The following is a 14395-nucleotide window of genomic DNA, read 5'->3' as shown; positions in this document are numbered from 1 at the left end:
GTCCAGGAAAAGTCTGAGAGTACAACTATCCAAATCTTATTAAGCAAATGGTTTGTTTCATAGGAGTTAAACTATTTCCTAGCTTTTAAATTATTCTGTGTCAAACTGCATCTTTTATCAGGACTTCCTACATCATGGGGTAATATTACAAGAAAAATGCAGAGGTAATATTCCAACGTGGCTGGTATGAGTGAAGCTACAAGGAAAGGGAAAATAAAGAATTAGACAGACCGCAATGCCTAAAGGCCTTATGCATTGTTTGTTGTCAAACACTAATAGTCTAGTTTGATGTTTCTCAGAGTGATGTAAAACACGTGGTAACCTTTGCCCATTCCTTACTCTGGAATTCCCATGTACCAAATGCCACTGAGGCAGAGCAGCTTCCCTGGGATGGCTGCCAGCACTCTGAGTACAGCTTGCTGAAAATAAACCTGGTGCCAAGAAGATGCAAAGGGTAATTGCTTAAAGGGAAAGATGCCATCAGAGGATTAAGCATGAAACGACTACAGCAGAGAGAGAGGAATATACAGAACAGAGAACAGAATATATGTCTTTAAAGTAAGAAACAAATGACAATTTCAGAATAACTACTACAGTTCCTAGGGCTTATTTCATTACTTACAATAATTTCAGGTGCCTGTAGGCAAGTTTATTTCAAATTTGTACTGATTTCTTCAGAATGATTAGGAATCTGGAATTTAGACGAAGGCATATCCTGATTTGCTGATGTGCTAGTGACAAGAAGATGTCTGCCAAATTCATAATTCTGCCAAATTCATTTATTTATGCACAAATACTTGTTTGGAGATATGGCAAAGGCTTTTTAATCTCAGAAAGTGTTAGATATTTGGCTCTTCTAAGTAAAATGCAATAGAGATTAGCTGCCAGCATATTAACATACAGCTTACTTAAATCATGTAAACCAGCAAGGCCTGGTTGATAAAACAGGAGAGCAGGATTTTTCTTCTTATTAGACTCAGATATAAGCTGAATCCTAAAATTGGAAACAATATTAATTTCTTTATGTAACATTGCCCTCTTCCATACATGGGAGATTACCATGAAGCCAAGCAGTCTTCTCCTTTCATGTATAAAAAGAGAAGTTTATTTATGTCAACCAAGTTTTCTGTATCATGCAGTTTTTTGGGATATCCTGACAGCTTAAGTATCCAGTCACAGACATGACCTTTCACCTTATGAGTTTGTGTTAGATCCTAATTTCTTGTTCATATCTGTATTTAATAACAATTAATAGGTGAAATCTTTCATACTGATACAAAATATAGAAGGATCTAGAAACACTTCAAATCCATAGATAAAGTTTGCCAATTTTCCAAAGCAACACTTGCCTAAATATCCTACAGACATTCTAAAAATTATTTAGTAATTGAGAAGTCAATTGTTGGTACTGTGCAGTAGTATTGTCAAGACCTGCAGAGACATTGGCACTTCCTGAGTATTTAATCACTCCTAGATGCAAAGCTATTCACCTAATTAAATATATTGTTAAAGATCTAAAACATTCAAAGTATTTAAAACCACAGTTCTCCATACGAAAAAAAAAACAAACAGAATGAACATATTCGTGCTCTTGTGAAACACATTATTTGCAGGTAATGTCACAATGACTTTTATTTCACGCATCAAATAAAATTGCCACAACAAATTCTCAAAGACTGTGTGAACAGTCCAGATAATTGCATACAATGGGATGTCACAGGGTGAACCACTGAGGTAAAAAAACATTCTGGAGTAAAAAAATAGTGATTTTCATTGTTGCTTTTCCCTAAAGGGCAAATCTTTACATTTCCAACAGTCTTCTTAGGTTTTGTTCTATTTTGTCCCTCATCCTCAAGGGAGAGTACTCTCCAGTACTCTATAAACTAGGACTGTGGTATCTGTTACATTTCATTTGTAGTCTCAATTACTCTCTTTTAAACATGTGATAATTTCTTTGAAAAATTGGGAGAAATATTTCTTGCACTTGGAAGTGGAAGTGTTTGAGGAATATGATAATCCTCAGTTTCTTAGCAGCTAATTTTGAAATTTCACAGAGATGTCTCCTATAAAATCTTTATCTTGATGCTGGAGACAGCCTTTATGTCACCACAGACATGCAGCCCACCACGGTAAAGAAATCTGTGCAAAGCTGGACCCAAGCCCCTGAGAACCCTGATGTTTAACAGAGCAAGGTTTTTTATTAACAACTTGTGTAAAAATACTGGGGGGTCAAAAGATCAATACTTGATGGAAACAAGGAGAAACAGTGCTGATATAGACTTAACATCAGCAATTTTAGCGTCAGTATCAGACAGAGAAAGGTGCATTATTACAGATGTTTAAGATAGCAAGATACAGTGCAATTCTTCTCCCCCAGCCCCCATCATTCTCTGCATCTACCTGTTCCCATTTCTTCCTCCTCTACTCTTTCACTCCCTATCTGCCCCCACCCTGCTTGCACAGTGGGAAGTAGAGCCAGGGCATTTGGGTTAGAGATGACAAATTCTCTGTGGGAGATTCTGCTCACAGCCTGAGCTGTGCCCAGTGATGCTGAGGAAAGCTGCACTCTTAGCAGAGCTATGGGATCACTCGATTTGGCATCCTCCGCTGTGGGGGTGCCTATAAGAAACAAAGCTCCAGAGTATGTGAGGTTTCCACTTGCCTGCTGGAACAAGTGTGTGCTCTGGGTTCAGAGGGAGATGGGTACAGTTTGTACTCAGGGTGCATATGGTAGGTGAACTAAACACCTCATTTTTATTTTTTTAAATAGTAAAAATCAAATAGATACATTAATTCATTCTACCCTCAGTTCAAGGATTCCCAATCCCTACTACACAGAGCAATTTGCCATAACAAATTATTTATTTTATGAAATGGCAAATTTCCATAGTAGAAAACTGTGTCAACATAAACTGCTTAAACAAATGTTTGATTGTTCTGCAGTCAAATAACTAGATTCACAAAGAATAGAAAGAGTAAGTATTGTATTTAAAAACTAAATGATCTCTTAGTTAATAAAAAAAATAAATTTCTGAGTTTGAAAATATGGAATGACAAAAGCTTGAACCTCCAACTTTTAAAAGATTTATGCACAGAGAGGGAAGCCATTTCCAGAAAGCAGCCTTTAATACATCTGCATTTCTACCTGTGGGGAATACGTGTGTCTTTACTGTTACTGATCTGATTTACATTTTACGTACAGTATTTTCATACTGCAACACACTTTGCAATGTAGAGTAAGAGCCTTAAATAATCTCTTAGCTCAATACAATTTTTCCTAGGCTAGCATTTCATTTGGTATGAGTTTGAACATGATATCATGTTCCTATTTGGGATACAGAGTCTCTGAGACCATATCTGCTTGCCTTTCTCTCTTTCACTCTCTTATCAGTCACAATCAGAAATGCTTCTGATGTCTTCTGATAGATGAGGCTATACCTTCTTCTGAAGCCTGCCTGCAGCACAGTGCATCGACTGCCTGTAACTCTGCTCACAGATCAGAAGGACAGTGTACTTGCAATGGTTCACAATGAGAGGAAAAATAGATTATTTTTCCTTTGATATTTCAATTTTTAAAAATCAGTTAGATAAAAGGTTCTTTATCCCTAAATGTAGTAAGATAATTTTTAGAAGTAATAAGCAGCTGCTGTGAATGTAATATAAAATACGGACGGAAGGGTCACACTTTCCAAAATGAGCTCCCCAAAACATTTTAAAGAAGAGGGTAAGTTTGAAAATTCTGAATCTTGCCCTTAAAAGAATCTTCATTTAAAGTAAAAGTGTTGAGGTGACCAAGTCAAGCTAAAACTCTTTCTATGCCTCTGTTTGGAAAACTAATAATGGTAAAGCCTCTCTTAAAAAAAAAAAGTTTTTGCTTTATTCATCAGTGTGTTCAGAAACATCCTCTGTCTATATGAGGGTTTTCATTAACACAGCTTTTTATACTAGACTCTGAGAAGAGTGATTGCCATTGCATGAAACGTAAAAAATGCCTTATAATTTCTTATACCATATATGGTAATGTCACAACTTATGCTGACAAAATTTCATATATGCCTGGGCTAAAACTAAGGCCATTTCCTTTACACAGCTGGCTTTCCAATGCACACCAGAACATACTGCCCAGAGAGATTGTGGAGTCTCCCACACCAGAGATATTCCAGAACTGTCTGGATGCAATCCTGTGCCATGCACTATAGGATGATCCTGCTGGAGCCAGGAGACTGGACCAGATGACCCTTTGGGGTCCCTTCCAACCTGACCCATTCTGTGACTCCATGAGCTCCTTTTCCAGCTGCAAAGAACTGCATGAGCTGCCTGAATTTCAGGGGCAAGATGCAGAGACACATTAATTAGTAAACAACCTGTGTGCTCAGTAAATACTTGCCTCTGAAAAGCAGTGAGGGCCAATTTAAGGGACCAAAATTATAGCACCACTGGTGACTTAGTAGAAATGTCTGGTGGTGGGCTGACTCTTCATAAAAGCTTTTCTGTTCTGCTTGTCACTGAAATCTAGAGTATCCTGTATCTCAGAAACACCCTATCGTTCTCTACATTGCACTTTATCTGTTGCCAGCGCAGACAAATATGTAATGTGTCAAATATCAGGGTAAAATCTCATGTCCCAAGAAGAACCACAAGAGCAATTCTATTGACAGCATTATTCATATTTGATGTTTTAATGTAAATTAGCTAAACCAATTTTTTTTCTCTCTGCTGCACTCAAGTGGCACTTCTTTACAGAACTCAGTAGTATCACAATTTGGATCCCAGTTTGCTACAGAGACTGACTTCCTATTGCTACTTTATAAATTAATTAATGTCTTGCATATTTGCAATATGGACAAGAACTCCCTGGTTCAAAGGCAATAGATTTGCTTGTGTTGAACTTAATAAAGTGTAAAAGAGTATAGGTAATGAAGAAGTTCTTAACATCAGATTGTGACTAATTTTCTGTCTGCTACTAGGAGAAAGAGCATTATTTTCCATGCCAGAACCTATAAATCAGTGTGGTGAAAATATAATTTTAAGACAAGTGTTCTCAGGAGAAAATAAGGGTTGCAGATTCACAAAGGAAAAGTGCCCTTTTAATATAGTATTTCAGAAAATGTCTCTAGAAATTAAGGAATTAGCTCAGAGGCTTGTGAAATTCTCCTGAAGTCTGAGCTGAAGTTCAACTGTCGAAGTATTGTCAACAGATGACAATTAAAGTGTGGCTAGAAAGCACTGCTTTCTGCTAATTATTTTCTACATCATAAACATCAAGACCTTTTCAGACATTTTAGAAATTGGTTTGCTTATTGGTAAACTAATTTTCATCAGCTATCATAAAAAGGTGCAATGCCAAGCACAAATTGGCATTGAATGATTTTAGCCTTCTTTTTTTCGTGAAATGTGAAAGAGTTTTCACTAATAATTAGAAAATAACAGTCAGCTCCAGCTTATTCACATTAGTAGTAAACATGATTAAAATTTTGAAAAATTATTATCCAAGTGTTGCTCTGAAACCATGAATATCAATTTAAAATTTCTAAGGTAGTGAGACCAAGCTGTAGTGACATATTAGGTGGTCCAGATAACTGTGATGTTGCCCCAGAAGAGGCTTTCTGATCAGCTGACATATCAAAACATTATAATCCTCTGTTTGTCATATTATGGTATTTGAAACAATGAAATAATGAAACAATGTTTGCTATGGTGTCTAAGCAAAAAAAAAAAAGAAAAAAAAAAAAGCAGAATCCCACACTCCTTTGCTCTGGTAGAGAAGCCCTGAAGGGCTTCATTTGGGGAGGGATGAGAATAATAATATACCTGTAGTGCATATGAAAACCTCTTTTTAAAGCAAATGTAAATCAGTTTCACAGTTTAAAAGAAAAGAGCACTCTACATGCATATCTTCATGTAGAAATCATCTATTTAGCATTATAGGGATCCTATAAATAAAGTGTGGATTGATGATTTTTCCTCCACTTATTTTGAATATAAGAATCAGAAGTATAACTAAGTCTATTGGTAGGAGAGTGAGAAGAGGATTGCTGAAACATTTGGAAATTAAAGGTTTCAGTGATCTCTAGGCTTTCAATTTAGGTGGTATGAAATAAAAACTAAGCAGACACTTCAAAATGGTCAGTGGAAGGTCACTAGAACTTCTCAGAATCTTCAGAGTTGGAAGAGACCTTGTCAATCATGTAGTCCAACCATCTATCACTCACCTCTGCCCACAAGCAGGCACCTAAATCAAACAATGTCCCTGTACCCCTCAGTCCTCACAAGCAAGATAGACAGTCTTCAGAAGTGGTGAGATGTTTTTTCCCCTTCTGTACATCTGAGCTTTCTTTTTAAAAATAACTGTTCATTGGTACAAAAGTTGTTCAGAAGGAGGTGCTCATTCGAAGAAAACATCCATCAGAAACGTTTCTTGGGTTCAGGACAAAACTCCTAGAGCTGCAGATAAATGTCTGCCTGAAACCACCTTAATGTTCTCCTTCAGCAGTGTACAAGCTCAGGTTCCACACTGGGGGTAAAGCTGGGGCAGTAGACTGTGGGTTGCCTCTACAAGGCCCCATGAAGACCCAGCTTAACCCTTAGGAGACACTGTAGTGGTAATCCACCTCAGGAAAGCTTGACAGAAGTAGAGAAGGAACTTGAATCTTTTCTTCCACACCTTCTTGAAAGCACTAACAACAGGCTGCTAGCTACTTCCGTCTGTCTGAAGTAGAAAGGGAAAACATTTCCCAGGCAACCTCTAACAAACAGCAATTTTTCAGATCCAGCCATTGCATTTATAGACTAAAGTGAATTTTAGCTTTTTAGAAAGCCTGACCATTTCCATCAGCTTTGATGATGATATATAGGATGAACTTCATTCAATGTTCTCATGTTGCACTGGTGTTTGTTACCATACTATTACAGTGGTTATACTTTGGTAGTGGATAGGATTGCTATAGTTATAGTTTCACGGTTCAAAGAGACAGGATGTTACAATCCTACTGCATGAAAATTTTCTTGTGATACAGCACAGTGCATATTGGTTCCTAAACAAAATTACTGTTTTCCTGTTATTCCTCAGCTTTTAAAAATATTACTTACATAGCCATGTCCTTAAAACAGATCATGGTCTGTTCAGAAAATGAGCAACATCAGCCCCTTCTGTATTACAAATATATAAAGTTTTGCAGATGCCAGAACATAAGCTAAAAATTAAATGTAGGGATCAGATTTCAAATAAAATCTGGTAAACATTTATTTTCTGTGAGAAAGGGAAGGAGAGAAGCGTAAGGTTAGAGTGTCGTGGCAGGAAAAGAATGCATCACAGCTTCTGTGGAACCAGAAAAGCAGCCCTGTGGTACCACAGTGCTGAGGAAGTTGTGGAAAACTGGTATGATACAGGTATGATGCAAGGTTAACAAGCCTAAAATTTGATCTAACCATTGAAGAGAAGGAATGCATTTTAGTCCTGAAAGTTCAGTGTGTCTGATCTTTCACAGGTATAAATTGATGGAGTCCTATTAAACTTGGTGGAATCATGACATTTTGCACGCACTCCACAGTACTCCAGTTCGAGTCTTGTTTTTATCTTTTAGTTGTTCTGCTTTTCAAAGCAGTCCTAGTAAAACAAACCAACTTGTGCTGGAGGAATTTGCTTGGTGAAGAAATACATTCCAGTTGTATCTTTCTAGCTGATACTTAGAGTTTGCTCAAGAAAATTATTTTTTTAATGAGAGAATTTTATTTAGTATTGTAAGAGCGTTTTCAAACATTTTTTAATAAGTATTCTCAGATCTGCTGAAGCAGAAAGCAACTTTCTCTCCTCCCAAGCCCTGAACATGCAAAGCGCCTCTCTTTCCTTCACTGATCTGTGCAAGTTCTTTATTAATAAGGAGTAATTATTATTTTCCTGGCTGTTCTGCTGTCTTCTAAGGACCATATTGATTAAATGGAGATACACTGCCTAATTACATTTATGATGGCCATTCTGATACTACTTGAACATTGTTATTAATAGATACTCAGATGTTATGGCAGTGTGCAAAACAAAAATGACTCTGCATACATCAGACAGAGCCAAGTCATATTTCAACATTTGAAACAGAAAGGGCCCTAGAAAATAGCCTGTTTCAACATGGTTTTCAGTTAACACAAAGCCAGAAGTGTTCCTTCTCCATAAAGGTGTCATGCATCCGTTTTCATCTCTCTGGGTGTCCATTTGAGGTCTTTTCCTCCATCCCAGCAGCCTGGTATGCACCAAACCCTCATTCTGTCTAACCTTTTCAGAGGTTCAAAGCCAAGTGGTAAGTTAAGGAAAAGGCAAAACTAAATATCAGGTGTTGCCCATCTTTAGTGTACTTCAGCGTGCAGCTGCATACATGTTTCTCTACAGAAATATGAAGCAGATTATGTCTTCTGGGGCTGTACAAGCAGAGGTCCCAGTTCTCACTCTCTACCCGAATCACTGTACATAAAGGGGAAAAATAGCTGCACCCTTTGGATGACAGCTGACTTTTTGAGAAATTACTGAGGCGTTTCATGTCAATACATGTTTGTTTGCACAGCAACCTCCTGGGGATTCACACCTCTTTTACCAAGGGATGAATCCTTGCACACTTGATGTTAACTCTGCCACCTCATATTAAGACAAGCCCCAGAACCCAGCCAGTCTTTACATGCCTTGTAGGAAGTGCCTTAAGTTGTGTAGGGGAAAAGAAAAGGAATAAGAACATGAGCATACGTATCCTTTCTTTCAGAAGTAATAAAGGGCAATTGCCAATGGGAGCAGAATTGATCACACAGTAGATCAATACCATCCTCTGGGAGCTCTCTAGTTAAGTTGATGTTTCTTAACTTGATTTATACAGATGTATATTTCTCTAAGCCATTCCTGAGTTGCTGCTTATTCAGTCAAAACATGCCTACCTCCTGCTTTATTCTTTGAAAGGTAATGACCATCCTTTTCAAAACACCTTGCCTACATACAGAGCGGTTAGTATCACAGACTCTGCTGTGAACAGCCATGCAGAAAATTGTATACAGGTCCTGACAGCAGTTGCCCCATAAGTGTGTTTTTATGCCACCGCAACAATTAGCTAAACTTCATTTGACAGGAGATTCTCTGCTCTTCTTTTCAAAACCATACACTGCCAGCATTAACACAGACCGTAGTGAGATATTAGTTGGTGAGTTCTCTCATACCAGAAATTTTTGTGCGTAACTAGTACAGACCTACCAGCCACAGAAAAAAATGCCTCTGCAACTGTTTCTTTCAAAATACTTGTTTCTACTTTTTTAAAAATAACCTACTCAAAGGGAAGTAAATCTTGCTGCTTGTGTCTGAAGACAATTCTTCTTTAGCTAAAATGTAACAAATTTGTCTCTATGTGACTGGAAGAATCCTAACTGTTCATGCCCACCTATTAAGAGGAAGAGGTCATCAGCTATGTTTATCCATCCAGGCAACTCGGGTGTCTTATTTGGCTGGACAGCAAGCTGGCAGAAGAATATCATATGCCACCACAAGACTGTGTGACTTAAATAAGTAGCTGAACTGAGTTCTTATCCATCCTCACTCATAGCTCCTACTGGTGGGGGAAAGACCAGAATAAAAAAATGAAACTCAATAGAACCATTTCATTAGTTTAGTTTCTCTCATTTGACACTGTTTACATACTTAAATAATAGCCCTAGACTTTTCACTTTTCAAAGAACAAAACAAGGGCCAAATGCATATTAAAATTACTGCATCAATGGACTGATGATATCACACCATTCAATGTGTACAAAAGAAATACTTAATTCACTCAACTGCTGGTTTTCGAGTATTCTCTCTATCACAAACTTTTCACTCACAGTTTTGTTGCTGAAGCCTGGCCTCTGGAAATACACTGTTCTATCTGATCTGGCTCTGATTTGTTAATTTTCTACTTTAAAACTGGAGGCTTTAAAACAGATAGCCATCACTACCCCAGACCTGAGCACTGTGAACCCTTGCCATACATCTTCTGAATCCCACACTCTCTTACACGATAACAGAAATTACAGGGTTCAGAGCTTCAAATACTGTTTTCTAATGCATTTTTTTTGGAATGGCACTGAAGTAAGAATAATAGCAAAAATTAAATTTAAGAGTTCTCCACAGTTTCTAGGATGATACAGAAGAATTCTTTTTGCAGAAAAATCCTTGCAGAAGTTGTCTTTGCATTTTCAAATTCTATGAATTATTTAAACCAATTGTCTTAAATACAACAAACGCATTCTATCTCTCTAGTACTTATACAAGGCTAATAACTTCAGATCTGAAAAGCTGCTACTACTGTCAGAAGGCATGTTATTCCACTCATTTAGTGTGAAGCACAAACGGTTACTAGCAATCCTTATCTGATTGCATATGTGGTACCTCGCACAGTGAGCCATCTTTTCAGAATTCATCTTTAGGTGCCAAAATTGATGCACCATGTGGTGGCCAGAGAAAGAAAAATCATCAGAACTTCTGAACTACTTTTGTAAACTTAGGCTTTATCTGTCCCAGTGTGATCAGGGTATAAACTCTAAATAACATCAATTCTACACCCTGAAGCTTGTGGCTGAAAAGTGCAAATTTCACACTAGAGGTAAAGCTAGTGTTTCATTGGAAGTGTAAGAACTGATGTCCCTGCAAGGATAAGCCAGCTTGCTGGTGGAGGAACAAGAAAGATGAATTTCATACTTCCGACATCTTCTACCCAATATGGATCTGAGAGGAGGAATACTGAACCATCATTTGATTACAAAAGACTTAATTTTGTTCTGGCAGCTAGTAGGACTGCAGCTGTCCCTTTCACTTTCACCCTGTGACAAGCACATGGAATGCTGTAATAATTTCAAGCATGAAAATGAAGTAACAATGTGATGATGAACAACACTGAGTAGTTAAGAATTCCTATTTACATGGGATATCTTCCTGGCTGCACCAAAGGACTTGTGTTTCTGTTAGCCCAGAAACCAGAACCAATCTCATCAAGAGCATATATCTACCTTGATTTGAAGAGAGATTAAGTCTCAAATATTTCTTATGATTAAACAGAGATGTGTCAGATTTTACTCTATTGACAGTAATGGCTTGGTTAGTAGCTGGCATTTTTACTTCATACAGCTCCTGTAAAGGAAACTACCAGTACAAGAGCAGTTTTTTGCCTGAGATTGAAAAATTACAAGAAAACCATATATGTGTCATAGAATACCAATTTTCAGACCATTTCTCATTAAAGTGTGCTTTAGCTACTGGTAGAAGAACCACATGATGAGTGAAAAGGAATCATATATGATCAAATATCTCAAACATACTTCCGACTTGCAATGAAGACACTGGAAAACCAGTCTGCTACCATGACTTACGTAGAAATCTGGTAAGGACAAGCAGAGGGCTCATTTTCAGAAGGGAAAAGGACATAAACAGGGAGAAAGGGGAGCTGCTGTTATAATGATATATTTATATACTATTTTATACAATTAAACATTTTAATATTTTAAAAAGTGGTCTGTAGTATGTTGGATTAGGCTCAGCAGACTGTGCCTTGGTCTGAGGGAATCACTGGAACTTCACTGGTGATAACTTCTGCCCACCCTATGGAAATTAACTCAGAAGAAGCAGCCATTCATAGCCCATGAAACTTCTGCAATACACAATTTTTTGGAGACAATATGAGTGCAAATGTTACTAAGTGTTTTGTCCACTGCAGAGAGGGCAACCTTAAATTGTATTTTTTCTAGATGCTGAATTAAGATTGTTCAGAGGAAACACTGCAAATAAACTTTTCTTACTAAACCAGCAAAACTCATTTCCACATCTGAAGTCCACTTACCATATTTTCTATTAGTACCACCACTAGTAGTTGCTATGGAACATGGATGCACCAACATGCAGGTACAGAGCTTAAAACCAAAGCTTCTCTAAAAAGTGTTTATCAAAAGAATTGAATATTTCTCAGAAATTATTATAAACAAATATCTTACAGGTTGTCTTTTGGAAACTTGAATATATTCATGTAGTTACAGGATTTTTCCTTACAGAACAGGTTATAGTTTCTATAGGCTGAGACACACTCTTAGTTAAATTTACAAATCAATCATCTAACCAACACTCTGCTAGCCTTTCTGAACTTGAGCCTAGAGAAGTATTACTTCAGTTTTTGAAAACAGTTGGCAGTTCACATAGTAAGAATTTTTGGAGGGCTGAGTTAGAGAGAATGACACACAGATTACAGAATTACAGTTCATCCAACTAAGACTGACTTTGGGTTGTTGGATATGAGAAAATATCTTCCTGCATCTTCAAAGAGATGGGGCACTACAGACTTTATCTGTGGCAAACCTCTTTGTTTCTGCAGTCATCAGTGAAGATACAGCAAAGGAAATGGAGGAGCTGCAGTTATGCATTTGCAATACACAAAGTCCTTGTTTTCCCACTAGGCACTGCAGAATAGCAATTGTCCATTCACAGCACATAGCACATCCTCTGCACTTCAGAGCTAATATTTTTGCAGTCCTTAAGCTAGCATGTTTCAGCCTAGTGTAGTTAATGTTTTTAACCCTATGGGGTACACTGCAGGAGATAGGTGTGCTCATGTTCTGTTTCTTGTTAGAGGAATTGGTTTTTTTAGGTATAATTTTTAAAGTTAAACTGAAATATTTTCAAATTGAAGAGGATTTATATCTACAGCAACATTTCAAACAGAGCTATGAAAAATCTCTTTTCACAAATCAGAAAAATATGAAGACTGCTGGTCATTGAGCATATCTGTATATTAATCCAATTAACAACAGAAATCTCCTGTCTTGGCTGGAGTTATTTTTAAGACCGCTTGTACACACACACACACACACACACACACACACACAGGCTCTGACAAGTGAGTCTTACTTTTATAATTTAGAATCACACTCTTGGAAACAATGTTAGTTTGATGGTAGCAGTTGCTTTCATTAACTGCAGTACGCACTGCCCGCTGTGATGCTGCAATACTCATTCAAGGCAGATCGCTGGCTCAAATATGAATTGAAGCTATATGCTATCAAACAGATGCCAGGTTACATCACTTCAACTCCCAAGCAAATTTCCACTTTTCTCTGCTTAGGTAGCAAAAGCTGTGTGAAAACTGGTGTTGATATAAGACAAACAGCTCTCTCCCCTCCCAGTGGGGATCTGTTTCTTAGTCAAAACTCAAGCTCCTTCTTAATTTTGAACTTCTGAACCCAAACCAAGTAAAGTAATCTAAGCATGTATTAAAAAAAAAAAAAAAACAAAAAAAACCAAAAAAAAAAAAAACCACAAAAAAAAAAAAAAACCAAAACAAAACAAAAAAACAAAAACAAAAACAAAAAAAAACCCCAGTACATGTACTCCTAAAAATGAAGCCCATATTCTATTCTGCTTGACCTGTTTATTTCTAACTCTTCCTCCCTCTGCTCTGACTCTCAGAAAAACTCACAGCCCCCTCAGGATAGAAACAAGTTTCTGTTTTCTTCTTCCTTCATCTAAGCCAGACAAGTCTCAGGTCTCCTCTCCTGCCACAGAGCAAGAGGAAAACACATAGAAAAATCAACCACACTTTCCCCAGCAGAATCAGAAAGGACTATTACAAGAGATTCTTTTTGTAATTTTCTGTAACCATCAAATGGTTAAATCAACATAAGTTAAAATTTTCATCTAGTTTGAATAAAGAGAAAAAGGTAGGAAATTCAAAAAACGGTTGCTGTAGTAACAATCACCAGTAAAAATCTTTTCCACTAAATAATAGCATTATCTCCCTTTCCCTCTCACAATTTTATTTCCCCTTCAAAAAATAATCATGCTGCCTCTTTTAGATTTGCTGTACATACCTCAACCATTAAACAAGACATTTAACCATAGTGGCAGTTCTGTGACCTTTGAATGCCGTGAAATCTCTAAGCGGTGCAGCTTGTTCATGAAGACTTGTACTGCAGAATCCAGTAACTGCATCCAGGATTGGGAATAGAAAGAAGTAACAACAGCAAACAAAAATAATAATATTAAAAAAAAAAGTAATTTTTTTTAAAAGAAGGGGAAAAGAAAAGAAAAAGAAAGAAAAATGAAAGAAAACCTCCCCAAGTCCCCCAACCCAGCCAATAAAACCACCTTAAGAAGCAAAAAGGCTCGGGAAGAGAGCGCACTTGAGTGCCAGGGTGAGGGCTGGGGTAGCGCTGAGGCTGCTGCAGTCTGGCTGCCCGTGTCAGCCAGCGCAGGCCGGGCGGGCTGGGAGGTGCTGTCAGTGCCGGGCGCGGAGCGCAGACCAATCCCAGCCGTGCTGCCAGCGCCGCCGAGAAGCCTTTTCTGTTTATGTTTCCTCATTTCGGGAGTGACGTCAAAGGGTTTAGTTTTTCCTCTGCATGTGCTATTAATTTT

At 37.6% G+C, this 14395-nt stretch overlaps 1 protein-coding gene across 2 annotated transcripts in view; it reads right to left on the bottom strand.

Moving 5' to 3' along the window:
• Positions 1–14175, bottom strand: part of PDE7B (phosphodiesterase 7B) — a 169263-nt gene extending 155088 nt beyond the window's left edge. For both annotated transcript variants that reach the window (XM_053938000.1, XM_053938001.1), the window contains exons 1-2: positions 14129–14175; positions 13852–13966 (exon numbers count right to left, since the gene is read on the bottom strand). In XM_053938000.1, the coding sequence (XP_053793975.1) occupies positions 13852–13872 (21 nt within the window). In that variant the 5' untranslated portion in view covers positions 13873–13966; positions 14129–14175. The remainder of the gene's footprint in view (positions 1–13851; positions 13967–14128) is intronic.
• Between the last annotated feature and the right edge of the window lie 220 nt (positions 14176–14395).

The sequence above is a fragment of the Vidua chalybeata genome, chromosome 3 (genome assembly GCF_026979565.1).
Source record: "Vidua chalybeata isolate OUT-0048 chromosome 3, bVidCha1 merged haplotype, whole genome shotgun sequence".
Classification (NCBI taxonomy): domain Eukaryota; kingdom Metazoa; phylum Chordata; class Aves; order Passeriformes; family Viduidae; genus Vidua; species Vidua chalybeata.
The sequence above is the reverse complement of the archived record's forward strand: the minus strand, read 5'-3'. Positions and strand labels throughout refer to the sequence as shown.